The following is an 18301-nucleotide window of genomic DNA, read 5'->3' as shown; positions in this document are numbered from 1 at the left end:
AGTACCATATTCAATCAAAAACATATGTGCATCTAAAGCCCATAAAGCTGTAAAAGCCTTTCGATTGAGTACATCCGCTACCAAATTAGCTTTTCACAGATGATAGTCGATACCCAAATCATAATCTTTCAAGAGCTCAATCCATCTTCTCTGCCTTAAGTTCAGCTCTTTTTGAGTCAACAGATACTTGACTTTTATGATTTGTGTAAACATGGCAACGCTCATCGTACAAATAATGGTGCCAGATTTTTAAAGCGAAAACCACTGTGGCCAATTCTAAATCATTCGTCGGATAATTTCTCTTGTGATTCTTTAATTGTCTTCAGGCAAAGCCATAACTTTCCTTTCTTGCATCAGCACACATACTAACCCATTATGGGATGCATCACTGAAAATGACATTTTTTACCCGACTCAGGTTTCATGAGAACTGGAGCCTCAGTTACAATTCTCTTCAGCATTTCAAAACTTTCTTGGCACTTTTCTGTCCAAACAAAAGGTACATCCTTTTGTAACAACTTAGTTAGTGGCATAGCTAATGTTGAAAAGTTCTTCACGAATCGCCTATAATAACCAGCAAGTCCCAAGAAACTATGAACTTTCGTAATATTCTTTGGGGATTGCCAATCTACTATGGCTTGAATCTTCTTGGAATCCACTCTAATGCCTTCTGCCGAAACTATATGGCCAAGGAAAGAAATCTCATATAACCAAAATTTGTATTTGGACAATTTAGCGTACAACTTCTTATCACGAAGTATCTAAAGGACCACTTCAAGATGAGCATCATGATCCTCCTTTGACTTGGAATATACCAGGATAGCACCTATAAACACTACCACGAACTGATCCAAATACAGTTGGAATACTCTGTTCATTAAATCTATAAATGTTGCAGGAGCATTTGTCAACCCAAACGGCATTACCACAAATTAATAATGTCCGTATCGAGTCCGAGAAACCGTCTTGGAGATATCCTCCCTTTCGATCTTTAACTGATGGTACCCCGACCTCAAAACTATCTTAGAGAACACTGTTACACCTTTCAATTGATCAAACATGTCATCAATCCTCGGAAGAGGATACTTGTTCTTTATTGTTACCTTATTTAGTTGACGATAGTCAATACATAACCGCATAGACCCGTCATTCTTTTTTCACAAATAATACAGGCGCTTCCCACAGAGAGACGTTGGGTCGAATAATTATCGAGTAATTCTTGCAAATAAGCCTTTAATTCTGTTAACTTCGCGATCTGGAGGTAAACCCGATAACTCTTCAAGAAAAACTTCTGGAAACTCCCTAACTGTGGGGATATCATGTAATCGCAGTTCTGGCACTCGAGTGTCTATCACATTAGCTAGAAAAGCAACACATCCTTTTGACATCATTTTCTTTTCGGTCATGGCTGATAAAACATTGAATAGGGATTTTCACCTTCTCACCTATCACCATAATTTCGAAGCCTTCCGCATCCTTTGAGAATAATCGTTTTCGATGACAATCTACCCATCCATGATGTGGGGACAACTAATCCATACCCAAAATAATTTCAAGCTCATCAAAGGGAAACTCCATAAGTTTGCAAACAATACTACCCCTTGAATCTTAATTGGACATTTTCTACACACCCTAGACACCCTTGCACTTTGACCCATAGCATTTATCGCTATCATTTCACTAAAAATTGTTTCTAAAGGAATTCCTCTAGTTCTAATCAACTTGGTACTAATATACGAATGTGTAGAACCTAGGTCAACTAGAACAAAAACATGTTCATCAAAAAGGTGAAATGTACCCATTATGATATCCGAATCATCTCTATCTTCACTGGTCTCTCTATTATAAACTGGGGCCACACCCTGAGTCTCTTATCTCTGGCTAGATTCATTTTAGCCACCTGATCTTCCTCTTCCTCTACTTCTACTTGGTATAGCGATTGATCTCTCTGATTATGCGGATCTATCTCTTGATTTCTTCAGGCAACTCTGAGAAAAGTGACCAGATTCCCCACAATAGAAACAAGCACCAGAAAGCAACCTAAATACTCCCAGTATGACTTGACGCACGTTTGACATAGAGGTTTCTCTCCATGAGCTCTACCCGAGCTAGCAGCATATGAATGGGACAGCCTAGTTTTTTGTAAAGCTGTAGAATGATCAGTTCTATCAGTGAATCAAGAACCTGAGCCTTTTCCCCTTTTTGCATAATGTGTAAATGAAGACGTTCCAATTCTTTCTTCCATCTGAATACTCTATTCTGTTGCTTACGTTTCCTCCTGAGCTCTTTCAATAGCCTTCGCTCTGTTAATAACTTCTTGTAGACTAGACAAGTTTAAGGTCAACATCATTTGTTTCAACTTTGGCCTCAAACCTTCAATAAACCAATCTCGATGAGCTTTTTCATTAGGAACTACCTCGGTAGCATATTAGCTAAGTTTGTTATATTCAACCTCATACTCATGCACTACTCAATCACCTTGCTTCAAGTTTATAAATTTCAGCAGTATGGATCTCATAAATTGTTCCGCGATATACTTGTTCTTGAACTAATCTTGGAAAAATTACCAACTCACTTGTTCCGGTAAAGCATACATTTTCGTATTTTTCCACCATACCCGAGCTGATCCTCGGAGTGTGATACTGCTCTGCCCAACTTTTCATGATCCGAACACTGCATACTTTCCAACATTTTCTTGACATCATTCAACTATAAGTCTGCATCCATCATACCTTCACATTCTTCTCCCCTAAACTCATGAGCTCCTAAACTTCTTAACTCCTTTGGAATTAGCATTCCTGGTACTATAGGAGCAGGGGGATGCGGAGGAGGTTGAAACCTTCTCAAAATGGAATCTAGAGCTTGCATAAAAGCTTTGAACTCTGGAACAGGCATACCCTGAGGTGTTGGTGCGCTAGCATTCTCTGACAGAATCGGATGTTCACTATTTTCCTCACAACTTTCACTTCTCGATCCAACTCTACTTTCTTGACTAGTCACTCTTCTTGTAGAATTTGACATCTATCATAACATTCAATAAGATCGTAATTAAATTAGTAAGGAGAGACATCTTTCATATTCATTCTATACCCTATCAGTAACCTTGACATCTTAGTGGCATGTAAACTCTTTTTATATCAAATACACTTGGTTTCTGCCTAGAATTGGCTAAACATGTAGCTCTGATACCAATAAATCCATCTCCTGTATACCTTTCCGTATATAAGCTATAGATATCACATCATTTTTTAAACAGTTCCTTAATTGAAAACTAGTACTATTTTGTTTCGTTTATATAACATTCTACTTTACTTATATAATAAAACACACATTTAATAAGATAAATAACAAAAAGAGAGGTTTAACATTTCACTATTTACAGAAGTTTAATTTAAAATATTTTCAGAGCATTTCCTTTTCTAAACCTATTACATGTTGACTAAAATACATCAAAAGTATACATGTAAGTCGTACCGTAACTAACGAGGCGATTCTGGCTTGGATACCTATTGATCTCCTTACTCAGTGGGTATTCTACCTACGCATGAAAAAATACACGTTAAGCATTACTTAGTGAGGCATACTTAATCATAAGTAAAATTCTAAACTCAATTTATTTAATTATAATTCACATTTCAAGAGATTCTTTCAATTCAATAAACATTGTATGGTTTACATCTGTAGTGCTAATATCGATATTTCTCAAACATTTCTATAATCTATGTGGTTTGCATACCCATTACCAATATAAAGATCCATTTCCTTATTATAAATTTTTTATGTTTATACATACATTTCCCATATGGAAATTCATACACTTAGTATGAATCTCTTTACGGTTTGCACACAAAGTGTCCAATACGGAAATTCATACACTTAGTATGAATTTCTTAACATTTTGCATATGAAGTGCCCAATAAAGAAATTCATACATTTAGTATGAAATTCTTGACTTTTGCACACGAAGTGCCTAATACGAAAATTCATACACTTAGTATGAATTTCTTTACATTTTTGTAAATAAAGTGCCCAATACGGAAATTCATACACTTAGTATCAATTTCTTAACATTATTGCACACAAAGTGCCCAATACGAAAATTCATACACTTAGTATGAATTTCTTAACATTCTTGCACACTTAGTGCCATTTGGTAATCACCATATACATACATTAATAATTCCTACAATTATGACTATTATAGTATGTACATGAATAATTAAATGCACTCACCTAGCTCGCCTTGCTTAGATATCCAAAATAGAAATATGATTACTTCGGAACTTGCCCTTTTCCTTTGGCTTTACTCGACTTGGGAGCTTAATTTTGATATACTCCATATTCATTAAATACATGTATAACATCAATTATTAGTTTATTTCCTAACAATATACTTAAACATTAATCAAAAGTACCTATTATTAACCTTTCTACAACAATATCAGCCTATCTTAAAATTTTTGGCTCTTCAGTATCGATACCACCATGGTATCGATACTCCATACTATGGTACCGATACCCTACTATGGTATCGATACCATTTTTGCATTCTATTTTAAAATGGTATTATTACCTTCGATTTGGTATTGATACCCCCTTTCGGTATCGATATTGATTGAATCAGTACCGATACTACACAGTTGATTCATCAAATTTTAGCCTATAGTATCGTTACTATTCTATCAATACTGATACCTGTGCTTAGATTTTCCAGTTTCAACTTGATACATACCCAAATCTAGGCAATTTTCCTCATTTTACCCCTAACAATACTAAGTAACTCTTCTCTACTTAACCATACTAACTTTCCTTCATTTAGATACTTAAAACATCTAGTATCCCTCAATAATATTTTATTCCAAAAATTACACCAAAATTTCTAACTTGTTTTTACACTCATCTAATGCTTATAATATTTCATTTACCTATTTGATAAGTCAATTTTACCAATAAACCTCAATAAAAACTCACATATTAACATATCGTTATAAAACCCATTTTCTAAAATCTCCTTTATTTCCCTTATCTCATTGTTTTAATCTCATCTAAACATTCCTTAAGCTTCCATCATATACAAGGCTTCAATAACCAACAAAAAACAAAGGAATAAACTAGTAAATTAAAAACTCACCTTTGAGCTATAGAGCGGCTTTGCTACGAGGAAAAGAGGAAGAAAAGAAGAAAGACTTTTGTACAACCTAATTCTTTTTTCCCTTTTCTTTAATACCAATTTAAAATACATTTTAAATTCTCTTTCATTTAAAATACCAAAATTCCCTCTTAAGGATCCATTGTCATAATTTAGTCTAAACCATTAATCATAATCATTTCATCTTTTATCATTTAATCGAATAAATCCTCCTATTTTTAAATCCTTTCAATAAAGTCCTTAATTAAATATTTGGGGCATTACATGCTTCAACTTTTATCTCTACCCATTCCATGTTTGTCTCTATTTTCCCCATGTTCTCGGTAACCAAATCCTCAAATTGTGATGTAGAACCATGAGACCTACTCTAACATTTTCATTCAATACACCACTCTTAGCCAAATGCAAAGTAATAATTCTTTGTGAAGTAAAATTAATGAGCGAGATCTAAAAAGTCTCTTGAGAGTCCAGTAGAGTAGCAAGCAACCAAAGCCTAAAATCTCATCATCAAATTTGACACTCATACCAAGCAAATGATTCATTACACTCTGAAACTCACTAACATGATCAGTTGTATATGTTCCTTCTTTATATTTCAAAGCCATCATTTTCTTCAGCAAAAACAACATGTCATTGCCCAACCTTAAAGCATACAAGCTTTCAAGCTTCTCTCAAAGTGTGCGCGTATGTGTCTCTTGATCAACGTGGTTGTGAACATTTTCTTCTACAAATTGCTGAATGAAGCCACGCACTTTTTGATGCTCAATTCACATTTTTTTATCACTTTTTGAGTTTGGCTTTTTAGTAGCAAAGACCGAAAGATTCAAAGCCTTTACAAACAACAAATCTTTAATTTTATTTCATTGAAGTTTATAATTTGTGTCATTCAACATAATCATCTTTCCTGTATTAATCTCCACAATTATTTGACACAATAACCAAGCTCTGATACCAATTTGTTAGGAAGAAACTAAGCAATCGAACACAAGCAGAATCACAACTAATGTTATTTCTCTCCCAATAATTCATGTCAAAAATTATGGCAAGCACAATAGCACAATATGCGTTCACTAGCAACACTAATAAACCACAAATCAACCAATATAACCACAACACAGTTAAATAGAGGCATAAAAATATTTACGTGGAAAAACCCTCTAAATCAAGGATAATATAACGCCTTGAATCACGAGTTAGTAGTCTAAAACTGGGTTTTAGGGATGTTTAAGAGAATTAAGTGATTCTAGCACATTTTTAGTGTATTCATGTTATAGTAAGTGTTCATAACTTCAATCCAAGCACCTAGTTGAGTTATTAATTCATTAATTTCTTTTTTTAGTGAAAGAAGTGGGTGAGAGGTCCAAAGCTAGAAAAAAAGAGAAATTGAACCATGGTTGATTTTGGGAGAGTTTCTAGCAGCTAGAACACCAAGGTTACAACTTCCTCATACTATTTGTGAGTCATTTAAATGTCTTGTAACTAGATAGTTGAGTTGCAAGCATGATATAGCATTTTCATGGTAGATTCTATCTTTTTGGTGTTAAAGTATGTTCTAAAGCCTTTATTATGACCTTTGTGTACCACATAAAATATTAATAATGATTGGGGATCTCAATAGAATAGTTTGGGTAAGTTTAGGTGTTAAATTCATGCCCAAACAGGGTATTTTCGAGTGTGAGTATCGGTACTAGAAGAACAATATAGATACTTCTCTTATGAGTCGAGGCTCAACACGTTAAGGATATCCAACTCGTTAATTAGTGTGCGAGGAACTTTAAACTAACTAACTAGGGTCGAGGCTCAACACTTGTGAGGTGAGGGTTAGTCGAGGGTGTTGTGTCCAATGTAGATATTCTGGACCTCATCTTTGGTAGACTAGAGGGGTGCGTGAGCTCCGAGAGGCAAAACCCTCAGCCACACCATTATGTATACAATAGAGTAGAGTGAAGCATACAAGTATACTAACTATTGCATTTCACTTGATAACGTGAGCATTCGGTGAACACTTTTAGTATGTTTTAATTGTTAGTATGTCACTATGATAGTGAGCTCAGCGTTCAGAATTTATTTCCATGTGCAAGTATTTAGGAAGAGCAGTTGAGGAGCCTTTTGAGCAGCAACTTACCAGATCAAGTGTGGAGTATAGTACGTCTTGAGTTATTCTTTAGAGGGCATGTATTATTTTTAGACCCTTATATAATCGAGTTGTAACTTTATTTTATACAGTTGATTGTATTATTTTGATATACTATTTTGGAGCTTATGATGTAAACTTATTATATATTTTTTGTGATGAATTACCTTATTTCAAAGTGGTTTTAAATTATTCATTTTACAAAGTAATTAAAGAAAAAATTTGTGTTAGCCACTTCGATGGTCCCGTGTGACATTCTAATCGGTCGATTGTGTGTCTTATCAAAAGCTCCACTATCATTAAATGTTTAGCAACAAGATCACAAAATCAAGCCTACAATAAGCCTACAACTCCAACAAGGCTAACAACTAGTAATCTTTACCAAAAGAGAGAAAAACGAAGAACATTACCCAAAAACGTTGCCTGCTGTAAAATGACGATTCCAATCGTTGTAGGACTTAGATAAAAATATGACCGTACAAACTCGAGAACATCAAGTCACCTAGCTATTGTCCAAAAATTAGCTCAATGAACCACAAATGTACCTCCGATCGAAGAATTGATCACTGCTGCACCAAACTTTAGAAAAATTGTTACCCTTTGTTTCTCTCGAATATGAGCTCCCCTCTCTCTTCTTTGATTCTATTTTTTTCTGAAATTACAACCCCCAAAACACACACAAAACCCAAAAGTAAATTAGGTTTTTTTTACCAAAGTCAAAGGAAGCATTAAATGTGCTCGACTTTTCAACCAAATAAGACAAAGTTTAAACATTCACCCATCAAATAGGTTCAACGGGCCAATGGGTTTTCCCATATAGTGGGACCCACACCTAACAGTTCAATTATTAAATTGAAAATCTTAAAATTTAAGTGATCAAAATAGGAGCAAGAAAAAAAATTTAGTGGTGATTTATGTAGTTTACCCAAAATATTAAATTAAAGTTCCATTTTGATAAGAAATAAATAAATAAGTTCTTATCAAAATGGAACTTTAATTTAATATTTTGGGTAAACTAAATAAATCACCACTAAATAAATAAATAAGTTCAATTCAGTTTAATTCAACTAAATACTTATTTTCATCTCGTTTAGAAAGATTTAAATTGTATCAAATTGTGTTTGATTAATGGAGTAAAGTTTTAACTAAAATTATAAAAAGAAAAAAAAAGTTTCAAGAATCTTACAGTATCTGATGAGAAAGATGTGGTAAGCATTCGATCGAGTTGAGTCAAGTCAAAAAAAATTTGAGTTATTAGAGTTGGCGAGTCATATTTTATAATTCAAAATTGTCTTGAATTTTTTTCAAGTTGAGTTGAGTCGAAAGTTTGAGTTTTTATTAAAATTTAATTGTAAATATTATGATATTATTTGATTTCTAAATTAAATAGTTTTTATAATCATATGCAATACATATATATTTCTTCATATTTTTTCATATGTCATATACATATATCATATATAGTCGAGTTACTCAGCTCAAACTTGAAAATCAATCCACTAATTACTAAAAGTTTTGAGTTATTCGAGTTGTATTTTAGAACTCGATTTGAACTTGAAATTTTTTTGAGTCTTGTCGAGTTTATAAAATTACAACTCCAAGTCAATTCGAGTTGAGTTTTTTCGAGTAAAAAATTAATTTTTTAAGTCACGTCGAGTTTTGCTCATTTGTAGTGGTATATATTACCAAATCTTATAATAATATGGGTAAAAATGGCAAAACAAAGGTAATAGTCAGAGCTTGCTAATATAGTTCTCCAGTTTCCGAACAATATAGTATCACCATACAGCATCAGTAAATTTAATGTCATGAAATTCTTCTCGATACATTATTCATATTTACATGTTTTATGCTTAAGAAAAACATTATAATATATATATATATATATATTTGGCAAGTCATATAGGATTTGGGTAGTTGAGGAACAAATTAGTGGTGATCCTACTGCCTATATATATATATATATATATATATGACGGGCTGCCCAGAGTGAACTGAGAGCACGTAGACGATGAAAATATTCCCCTAAGGCAAGCAATGCTGGAGCTGATTGATGGGTTGTCATCACTCGAACCATCTGTAGTTCCCGAAGGTGGTCCGCCTGTGTTTTCGTGGGAAGAGCGCAACCAAAAGCAATTAATCAAACGCACTCATTATTTTTCTCTAACTATTCTATGTCGATATCGATACATAGATATATAGCTGTATTCGACATTCAAACCCAATTCCGAGAATAGATTCAAGTAACGTACCTGGTTTACAAAGCCCTCAACTGCTTCTAATACATCTGTTGCAACAGCCATCTGAGCTCTGTAGTTTCCCCAGCTTGAATCAGATGCCACATTTTGGACCAGTTTGTGCTGGAGTTTGTCGATTCCTTGTGAAAGAGCATCTTCAGCTTGCTGAGAAGAGTGTCTGAGTTGACAAACTTCCAACTGTTGTTGATCGGTCAAGGGCTCGATATGCGGCATGACAACCTATACGAAACAGAAATTCTTTGAATGCATGGAAAATCACAGAAAAAAATCTACTTCATGCCACTAATCCCTCAAATGCACTTCACATGTAGCTAGACTGATGTATGCACAAGTTAAAAATATCAAGTCTCCATGGAAATCATATGAACATATTCTGATGGACTGACCTGGGTTTGTGGTTCCCGATAGCCCGCCCTGCACCTGCTTTAAAGTCATTGCCAAGCTGATTTGTATATGCCATATTCAGAAACATGATGAACAAAGATACGAGTTTTCACTTCACCTGCTGCCTAGCTCTTTCAAGTTCTTGCTCCAATTGAGCTAGTTTCAAACGACTTGATTCTAATTCTTGAACATAGGCCTATAAAGAAAATAAAACCATAAATACTTGTATATTTCAACAACAAAAAATGAAATTACTATCAAAATTCCTACCTTTTTCCGAATACGACTTTTACGAGCAGCTTCTCGGTTTTGTGCTAAACTTCTCTGTGTCTGTACATATGATGAGTTAATAGCTATAATTTGTTAAATGAAGATGGGGGTGAAAGATTTTATTTCGTCTACAAAATCATCACCTTATCAATGGGCTTGTTTGTTTCTTGATATCTTCTTGAAGGTTCAACTTGATCACAAGATATATATCCGGCCTAATGATTTAAATCACATAGCAATATAGTTATAGCCCTGCAACCGGAAGAAAATGAGATTAACCAAGCTAGAAACAAAACCAAACGCATCTTCACCTTGTTCTCCACCCCAACATCCATCTCTACGATCGAGGATGATCCTGTATTCGGACTAGAGTCGCAGTTGAACCAAAAATGTTGCCATCCTTCTGGTGAGTTCAATTGATGCAGAGTTCATACTCTATCAAGAAACTGGTAATATTGAACCAAAAATGATAGAGATTTCAAAAAAACTCATACAGTGATACAAAATGCCTGAAAAAATAATATGCAGCAGGAACAAACTAAAGCTTAGAATCACGAACTAAAAATCTAAAAACCAAGCTACCATAGTCAAACTCAAGCTCTTAATTGTCCCCAAAATTACATGTTGCAATTATCAGCCATCATATATTATCGACAAAGGATAGTAAAAAAGACAAGCACGTGGTCAGCAAAACTCAAAACACCAACCTACTAAACCACAGGCTTAAAGGATATGATTAAACAGGGAAAGAGGAAAAGAAAAGATATCTTTTCGAAACTTTCAACTATCGAAAGAAAAAAAAGAACGAAATTTGAGAAACTTTACAAACTAACCTTATGGATCAACTGAATTCCCAAAACCCAAAGTTGTTCCAGTAAAAAAAGAGGCCCAAATGAACACTCAAGGTTGCTCCTGTTTTTGTAAAATCAGCACCTTTCAGTCTCTAGTCTTCCACCACTATTTGAAAGCAAACAAAAGAATCCAAAACAACTCACAAATTAACACACACACACACTTACTTTAAAACGCTACAATCAAACGTTAATGTCTGAGTGTTCCTAGTTACAAAAATATAAGAAAAATGAAAAAAAAATGAAAAATGTGCATAACTTTTTCTATCCTACACACCCAACACTCTCCTAACCTACGCCACTTATTATCTCAAAGGCTCCAACCGTGTCTACCTTTATTCTCCATAATTGACGTCATTTTCCGGGCGAAAAGAACCTTTGTTCCCCGGGTCCGTTGGAGTCCCAACTCCCAAGTGGTCAAAAATGATTGGACAGTGAATTCTGTGGCTGGTCAAGACTCGAGATAGCAAACCCCTTGCATGCATGTTTCCATTTACACAAAACCGACTAACAAAAGTTCACCATAGATACATACATGGTACTGTTCAGATTGTGTCCTATATGGCTAGATCTTTTTATTTCAAGTAAAGCCCTATCCCTACTAATGACTCAAAATTTGGATTCGATTAAAAATAATATAATATTGAGGTCTGGGTTTGCACGAGGCGGCCTAATAAACAAAGAAAAGGTGAAAACCCAGAAAAATTAATAAATTTACATTGCCAAGGTCATGCATGACAATGGGTATTTATTAAGGAATATTTTTTTGTTGCATTATTGCATGCCACTTAGCAGTGGGATTTTTATAGTTTTCTTATACGAATCTATAAACATCATTGTCATTATCATTAACAATTAAAAGATAATACCAACTAAATTTATCAAAAGAATATTTTGAACAAAAAAGTAAAGAGTTCCTAAATGTACTTTTGTCTTGTTAAGCTAAGATTATGGAGAGGAATAGATAGGCAGAATCTGTATTTTATATTTGGTGAAGACATCCATCATAGAAATTAGGTCATGCCTTCACTTTTTTATTCCTGTTAATTATACTAAACATTCTTAAATTATATATTAAATTGTGAAATATAAAAGTTTAGGATTAACTACATTGATGGTAATTATGTTTATGTTTTGTCCACTTTTGGTAATTGATTTCAAAAAAAACATAAGATATGATCTCTTTAATTTTTATTTAAATAAGATGTGTTCACCTTGAGTTAACTGTCGTTAGCAACAGTTAAATATTTTGATATAATCACACATTTGGTCCCTATTATTTACATATTCTCTCAATTTAGTCATACTTTTAATAAATTAAAATAAATTTAATCCTTCAAAAGAATGATGCCACATTTCATGTCACGTAGGGGTGTTAAAAAATACTCTATCTGATTGACCCAACACATCGACCTGCCGACACATTTAAAACCACTAGTTATTTATAATAAAACCACATGATTTTCAGGTTGGGTACTCGACCTTGAACAAATGTGAGAAGAAATAAAATTCTTACTTTATTGCTCTAACAGTAACTTACAATTTATAAGGAATAAATACTCTAAGTTAGAAAATGATTCCTAAGATCAGGGAATTAGATTAGTGACTATTTACATAAGGCAAACTCCTAAAATTAAGAGGAAAAAATATCATGTCCCTTGATTCTAGGAATTCCAACACTCCCCTCGAGCTGGTGCATAGATGTTCATCAAACCCAGCTTGCTAATGAGATCTTCAAACATGTTCTTGTTAAGGCTCTTGGTAAACAAGTCTGCAATTTTCTCTTTAGTTGGTAGGTAGGTTATGCAAACTTCCCCTGATTTAATATTCTATTTGATGAAATGGAGATCTATTTCTACATGTTTGGTACGATCATGGTGAACCAGATTGTATGCTATGCTCATTGCTACCTGATTGTCATAGTACAATTTCATAGGTCTGTTGCGAGGCATTTTTAATTCCCTCATTAGTAGTTGTATCCAAATTCCCTCGCATATACCATGTGACACATCTCAATATTCAGCTTCAGCACTACTGCGGGCTACAACAGATTACTTTTTACTTCTCCACGTTAAAAGGTTACCCCAAACGTAGCTGCAGTAACCATTTGTAGACCGTCTATCATTCACCGAACATGCCCAATCAGCATCTGTGTAGATGTCTACATATCGACTATTTGTTTTCTTGAAGTGTAGGCCCTTACCTGGGGTTCCCTTCAAGTATCTCAACACCCTGTTGACAACCTCTAGATGTTTCTCCCTTGGGTTATGCATATATTGGTTGATAAAACTCACATTGAAAGCAATGTCAGTACGAGTGTGGAATAGATAGATAAGTTTTCCCACAAGTCGTTGATATCTCCCCCTATTTACTTCCTCTCCAAGTTCATCAGTTCCAAGTTTCAGATTGAATTCCATCGGGGTTTCTACAGGCCTATATCCCAATATTCCAGTATCCTTCAATAAATCTAGAACATATTTCCATTGAGAGATGGAGATACATGTCCGAGACCTTGCTACTTCCATTTCAAGGAAGTATTTTAGCTTTCCTAGGTCCTTAAGCTCAAATTCAATGCTAATAAACTCTTTTAAGCATACGATTTAATTCGAATCATCTCATGTTAGAATGATATCATCAACATAGACTATAAGGATGTAGCATTTACCTTCCTTCGAATGTTTGTAGAACATGGTATGGTCACCATGTCCTTGGGTATATGCCCTACTGGTCATAGCCTTGGCAAAGCGACTAAATCAGGCTCTTAGGGAATGTTTCAACCCACATAGTGATATCTTTAGCATGCATACCTGACCTTTTTCTTTTTTGAATCCTGGTGGAAAGTCCATATACACTTCCTCGGCCAATTCACCATTTAGGAAGGCATTTTTAACATCTAATTAAGTTAAAGTCCAATCAAGATTTGCATCAAGTGACAAAAAGAACCCAAATAGTATTAAGTTTGGCAACAGGATCAAAGATCTTATCATAGTCGAGCCCATATGACTGAGTGAATCCCTTTGCACAAGTCGAGCCTTGTGCCTGTCAATATTTCTATCAGCTTTGAATTTGGTGGTGAAAATCCATTTGTAGCCTACTGTTTTTTCCTTTAGGCATATCTGAGATTTCCCATGTTGCATTGTTTCTGAGAGCATTCATTTCTTCTATAACAACATGTTCTATTCGGGTGATTCAAGAGCTTCCTTTACATTCCTTGCAGTTTTTACATGGTTAATATTTGTCACAAAGTTCTTGTATGACTTGGACAAATTTCCATAAGACACAAACCGAGAGATAGGGTATTGGGTGCAGGTCTTTACACCTTTTTGAATAACAATTGGGAGATCAATAGATGGAGAATCAAGAGTTACCTATGTTGTAGAACAGTCCACGGTTGTAAATGAATTTGGCACTACTATGTCAGTTTCAGGAGAGTAACGACGCCTTGAATAAACCCAGAGTTTAGGAGAACATAGTTGTTGAGTTTCATGAGAAAGTTTTTGTTTGTGCGGACTAGGATCATCATTGTGATGCTGTGAAGGGGCTGTTGTGAGGGGCTGCTTAGGAATTATGAGGATGTCATTTGTATGAAACTTTTGTGGTAGATTAGGATCAGGTAATGGAGTTATGAGGAGGGTATTGAGGTTCTCATCTTCATTGAGAATCTTCCCACGAAGATGAGTTACTGAAAAATATGGTTCTGTTTCAAAAAAGGTTACATCTCAGGAAACAAATGCACGATGCATAGTAGGTGAGTAATATTTATACCCTTTTTGCGTAGGGTAGTAGCCAATAAAAACACAAGTATGAGCATGAGGTCAAGTTTAGATAGGTTAGGTTGATAACTATGGACAAAGGCTTTGCACCCGAATAATTTAAACGATAAGGTAGGAACATGAAAAAAAGGGAAATCCTTTTGAAGGGTAGTTAAAGGTGTTTGAAATTTAAGGAATTTGGATGGAATTCTATTGATTAGGTAGCATACGGAAAGAATAGCCTCTCCCCATAGGTATTTTGGGATATTTGTAGTAAAAATTAGGCTTGAGCAATATTTAATAGGTTTTGGTTTTTTCTTTCATAAATTCCATTTTGTTATGGTGTGTCTGGACATAAGCTTTGGTGTATGATGCCTTGTTCTGCAAGGTAAGGACTTAAAACCGAGTTGAAGTACTCTCTTCCATTATCGGTGCGAAGCATTTTTATGGTGGAATTGAATTGGGTCCTAATCATTAAATTAAAGTTTTAAAATACTTTGGGTGTTTTAGACCTTTTTTAAAGAGATAAGCCCAACAAACACTAGTATGGTCATAAATAAATGTTATAAACCATCTAGCCCCCGTAATATTTTTCACTCAGCTAGCCCCTCATAGATCACTTTGTATTAAAGAGAAAGGTTTGGATTGGATGTAAGGTTTTAATGTGTAAGGAACACGAGTATGTTTTGAAAGTTGGTAGATTTCACACTTTAGGGAATTCAGATTTTTATTTCGAAATAACAGTGGAAGTAAATACTTCATGTACTAGAAGCTTGGATGTCCTAGCCTTTGGTGCCATAGCATAATTCTGTCCTCATGTGAAGCAAATAACGCCAAATTTCCTTTCTTATTGTCTTTATTTCATATGTAGATTCCATCATCAACCTTAGGAGTGTCGATCATCCTCCCTGATTTATGTTCCTGTACAATACAACCACAAATAGAGAATTCAACAATAGTACAATTATCCTCAATTAGTTTACTAACTGACAGTAAATTGCAGGATAAATTTGGGACATGTAAGAGTTTGTCAAGAGAGAGTTTTTCAATGAGTTTAACTGCCCCAGTTCCAGCAACATGCTAGTATGAACCATCATCTATTCAAATACGATATTGATTTTGATATGAGATGTAGCTGTGGAATAGGGATGAGTTACATGTCATGTGGTCGGAGGCACTTGAATCCAGGATCCAAGAGGATTGATTAGTGGAATCCGAAGTGATATTAAAAACAGTACCTTGAATAGCCAAGGATCCATCAGCAGTTGATGTTTCAAGTATCTTGTGTAGGGCTTTGAGTTGAGATTTGGTTAATCGGACATCCAAGGTATTTTCTGTAGAGGATGAAGTGATGGATAAAAAAAGAGCCCTGGTCTCTTTTTTGATTTTTTTTCTCCCAAGGTTTCCATGGAGTTTGAAACACTTTTCTCTAGTTCGACCAGTGCGGTTGCAGTGGTTACACCAAGGTCATTCTCCTATTCGAATTTGACCTGCATCACTCCTCTTTTGGAATTGAGGACCCCTATATACAAGGGCTAAGGTTTCAAAAGGACGATGTCTAGTGGTGGTAATTGGTGGGTCCTTATTGTCTCCCATCATAACCCGACGACAATTTTCCTCTTTCCGAACTTCTGCAAAAGCTTCACCAATGGTAGGAAGAGGAGTTCTACCTAAAATCCATCCACGAACTTCATCCCAAATACTTCATAATACATGTCGAGTTCCTGCCACAAGATCTTCAAGTTGTTATATTAATGAGTTACCTCAAGCGTCCCTTGTAGAATGTCTTTCAGTTTTAATTTGATCTCAAATACTTAGGAAGCATTTCCCAGATCAAAATAGTTTTTCTTTACTGCATCCCAAATTTCTTTTGCAGTCTTGAAAATGAGATAGGTACGGATTATGTTGTTTTCCATCGAATTAATTAACCAGACCATCACGATTGAGTTGTTGAGTTCGTATGTAGCATAAGTAGGGTATGTGATGGTTAGCTAAGGAATTTCTCCATTGATATATCCTAATTTCCCAAGGCCTCGAATAACCATTAGTACTGATTGAGACCACTGTAGGAAATTTTTTCCATCTAAACGGTGGTTGGTGATTATAAGAGAGGAACTCATGTCACCAAGAGGGATTGACTGATTTATGGTTTGGGAAACATGTGAGGTTTCAGATTCGGAAAGATTTTTTGATTGTTCTTCCATATGAAGAAAACAACGCAAGAACAATTTCTAGAGGAAGAGCATATTAGGATCGAATGAGTCCTACAGCTCTGATGCCATAATCAAATGTGATAAGAAATGAAATTCTTACTTTATTGCTCTAACAGTAACTTACAATTTATAAGGAAGAAATACTCTAAGTTAGGAAATCATTCCTAAAATCATGGAATTAGATTAGTGACTATTTACATAAGACAAACTCCTAGAATTAAGGGGAGAAAAAAGATATTGTCCATTGATTCTAGGAATTCCAACTATATTTTTGGGGTTTCTAGGTAGGGTCTAGGTCACAAAATGTTGGTTAATCAGGTAACTGTTGATCCGATACCCGATTTATTTTTTATTTTTATTCTTATTAAATTTTTATCCATAATTCTCAAATTATTTCGCTATAACATTCTAAAATCCTAATTTTTTAAAATTTTGACACCATAACATTCTAAATTCTTAATTTCTTAAATTATTTCACATTAACGTTCTAGACTATTTTTTTTTAAATATTTATTTTAACTTCAAAATTAAATTTTATTTATTTATTTTAATTTTTAATAAATTTTATTTCGATTATGTAATTTGAATTTTAAAATTTATGTGTGGATTATATGTATTATATATAATTATGATTTTATATATATTAACCTAAAAATATTTTTATATTAACTTATTAAATATATTTTATTTTTAACTTAGTTTAAAAATATTTTATTTTCATTTAAAATATATAATTTATTTTAATTTATTAAAAGAATTACTAAATTAAGAGAATATGTAAATAACATGGACCAAATGTGTGATTATATAAAAAATATTTAAATATAATTAACGGTAATTAATTCGGAGTGACCAAATCTTAATTAAATAAAAGAAAAAGTCACTATATCTTAATTAAATAAAAATGAAAGTGACTATATTTTATGTTTTTTGAAATTAATGACCAAAAGTGGATAAAACATAAACATAAGTGATCATCTCTTTGTAGATTACTTAGTTGAGAATATATTTTTTATTTTATTTTCCATAAATAGATTACTAAAACCAAAATTTATACTAGTTAATATCGAATATTATCTATTTCTATATTTATTATAAAAAAGATAAATAGAAAATATAACACAAACAATTAAAGGTATATATTTGAAGTATTTTCATTAGTCAATAAAATTTATTTATTTATTCCGTAGTTTAAACAAGGAAAAGTTTTCAAAAAAAAATGAATCATATTAAAATATAAATCAGTCGATAATTTTATAACTTATTAATTATAATATAATATAAAATATTA

General features: G+C 33.8%; 1 protein-coding gene across 1 annotated transcript; it reads right to left on the bottom strand.

Moving 5' to 3' along the window:
* Positions 1–9202: 9202 nt before the first annotated feature.
* Positions 9203–13570, bottom strand: LOC120142454 (transcription factor TGA7-like). Its single transcript, XM_039157145.1, has 7 exons — positions 13129–13570; positions 10506–10624; positions 10338–10409; positions 10195–10254; positions 10037–10120; positions 9535–9759; positions 9203–9383 (listed from the first exon to the last, which is right to left on the bottom strand). The coding sequence occupies exons 1-7, from the start codon at positions 13568–13570 to the stop codon at positions 9231–9233; spliced, it is 1155 nt and encodes a 384-aa protein (XP_039013076.1). The 3' UTR covers positions 9203–9230.
* Positions 13571–18301: the final 4731 nt, after the last annotated feature.

Source organism: Hibiscus syriacus, unplaced genomic scaffold (genome assembly GCF_006381635.1).
Source record: "Hibiscus syriacus cultivar Baekdansim isolate YM2019G1 unplaced genomic scaffold, ASM638163v2 tig00110830_pilon, whole genome shotgun sequence".
Taxonomy (NCBI): domain Eukaryota; kingdom Viridiplantae; phylum Streptophyta; class Magnoliopsida; order Malvales; family Malvaceae; genus Hibiscus; species Hibiscus syriacus.
The sequence above is the reverse complement of the archived record's forward strand: the minus strand, read 5'-3'. Positions and strand labels throughout refer to the sequence as shown.

What these genes read in the sequence shown, in the direction of transcription:
- LOC120142454 (XM_039157145.1), bottom strand. Translation starts at nt 13,570, where the DNA reads ATGGAAGTAGCAAGGTCTCGGACATGTATCTCCATCTCTCAATGGAAA. An exon ending in ATGTTGGGGTGGAGAACAAG is followed by an intron (nt 10,410 to 10,505) that starts GTGAAGATGCGT and finishes TTAAATCATTAG; the next exon opens with GCCGGATATATATCTTGTGA. An exon ending in TTGAGGGCTTTGTAAACCAG is followed by an intron (nt 9,384 to 9,534) that starts GTACGTTACTTG and finishes ACGAAAACACAG; the next exon opens with GCGGACCACCTTCGGGAACT.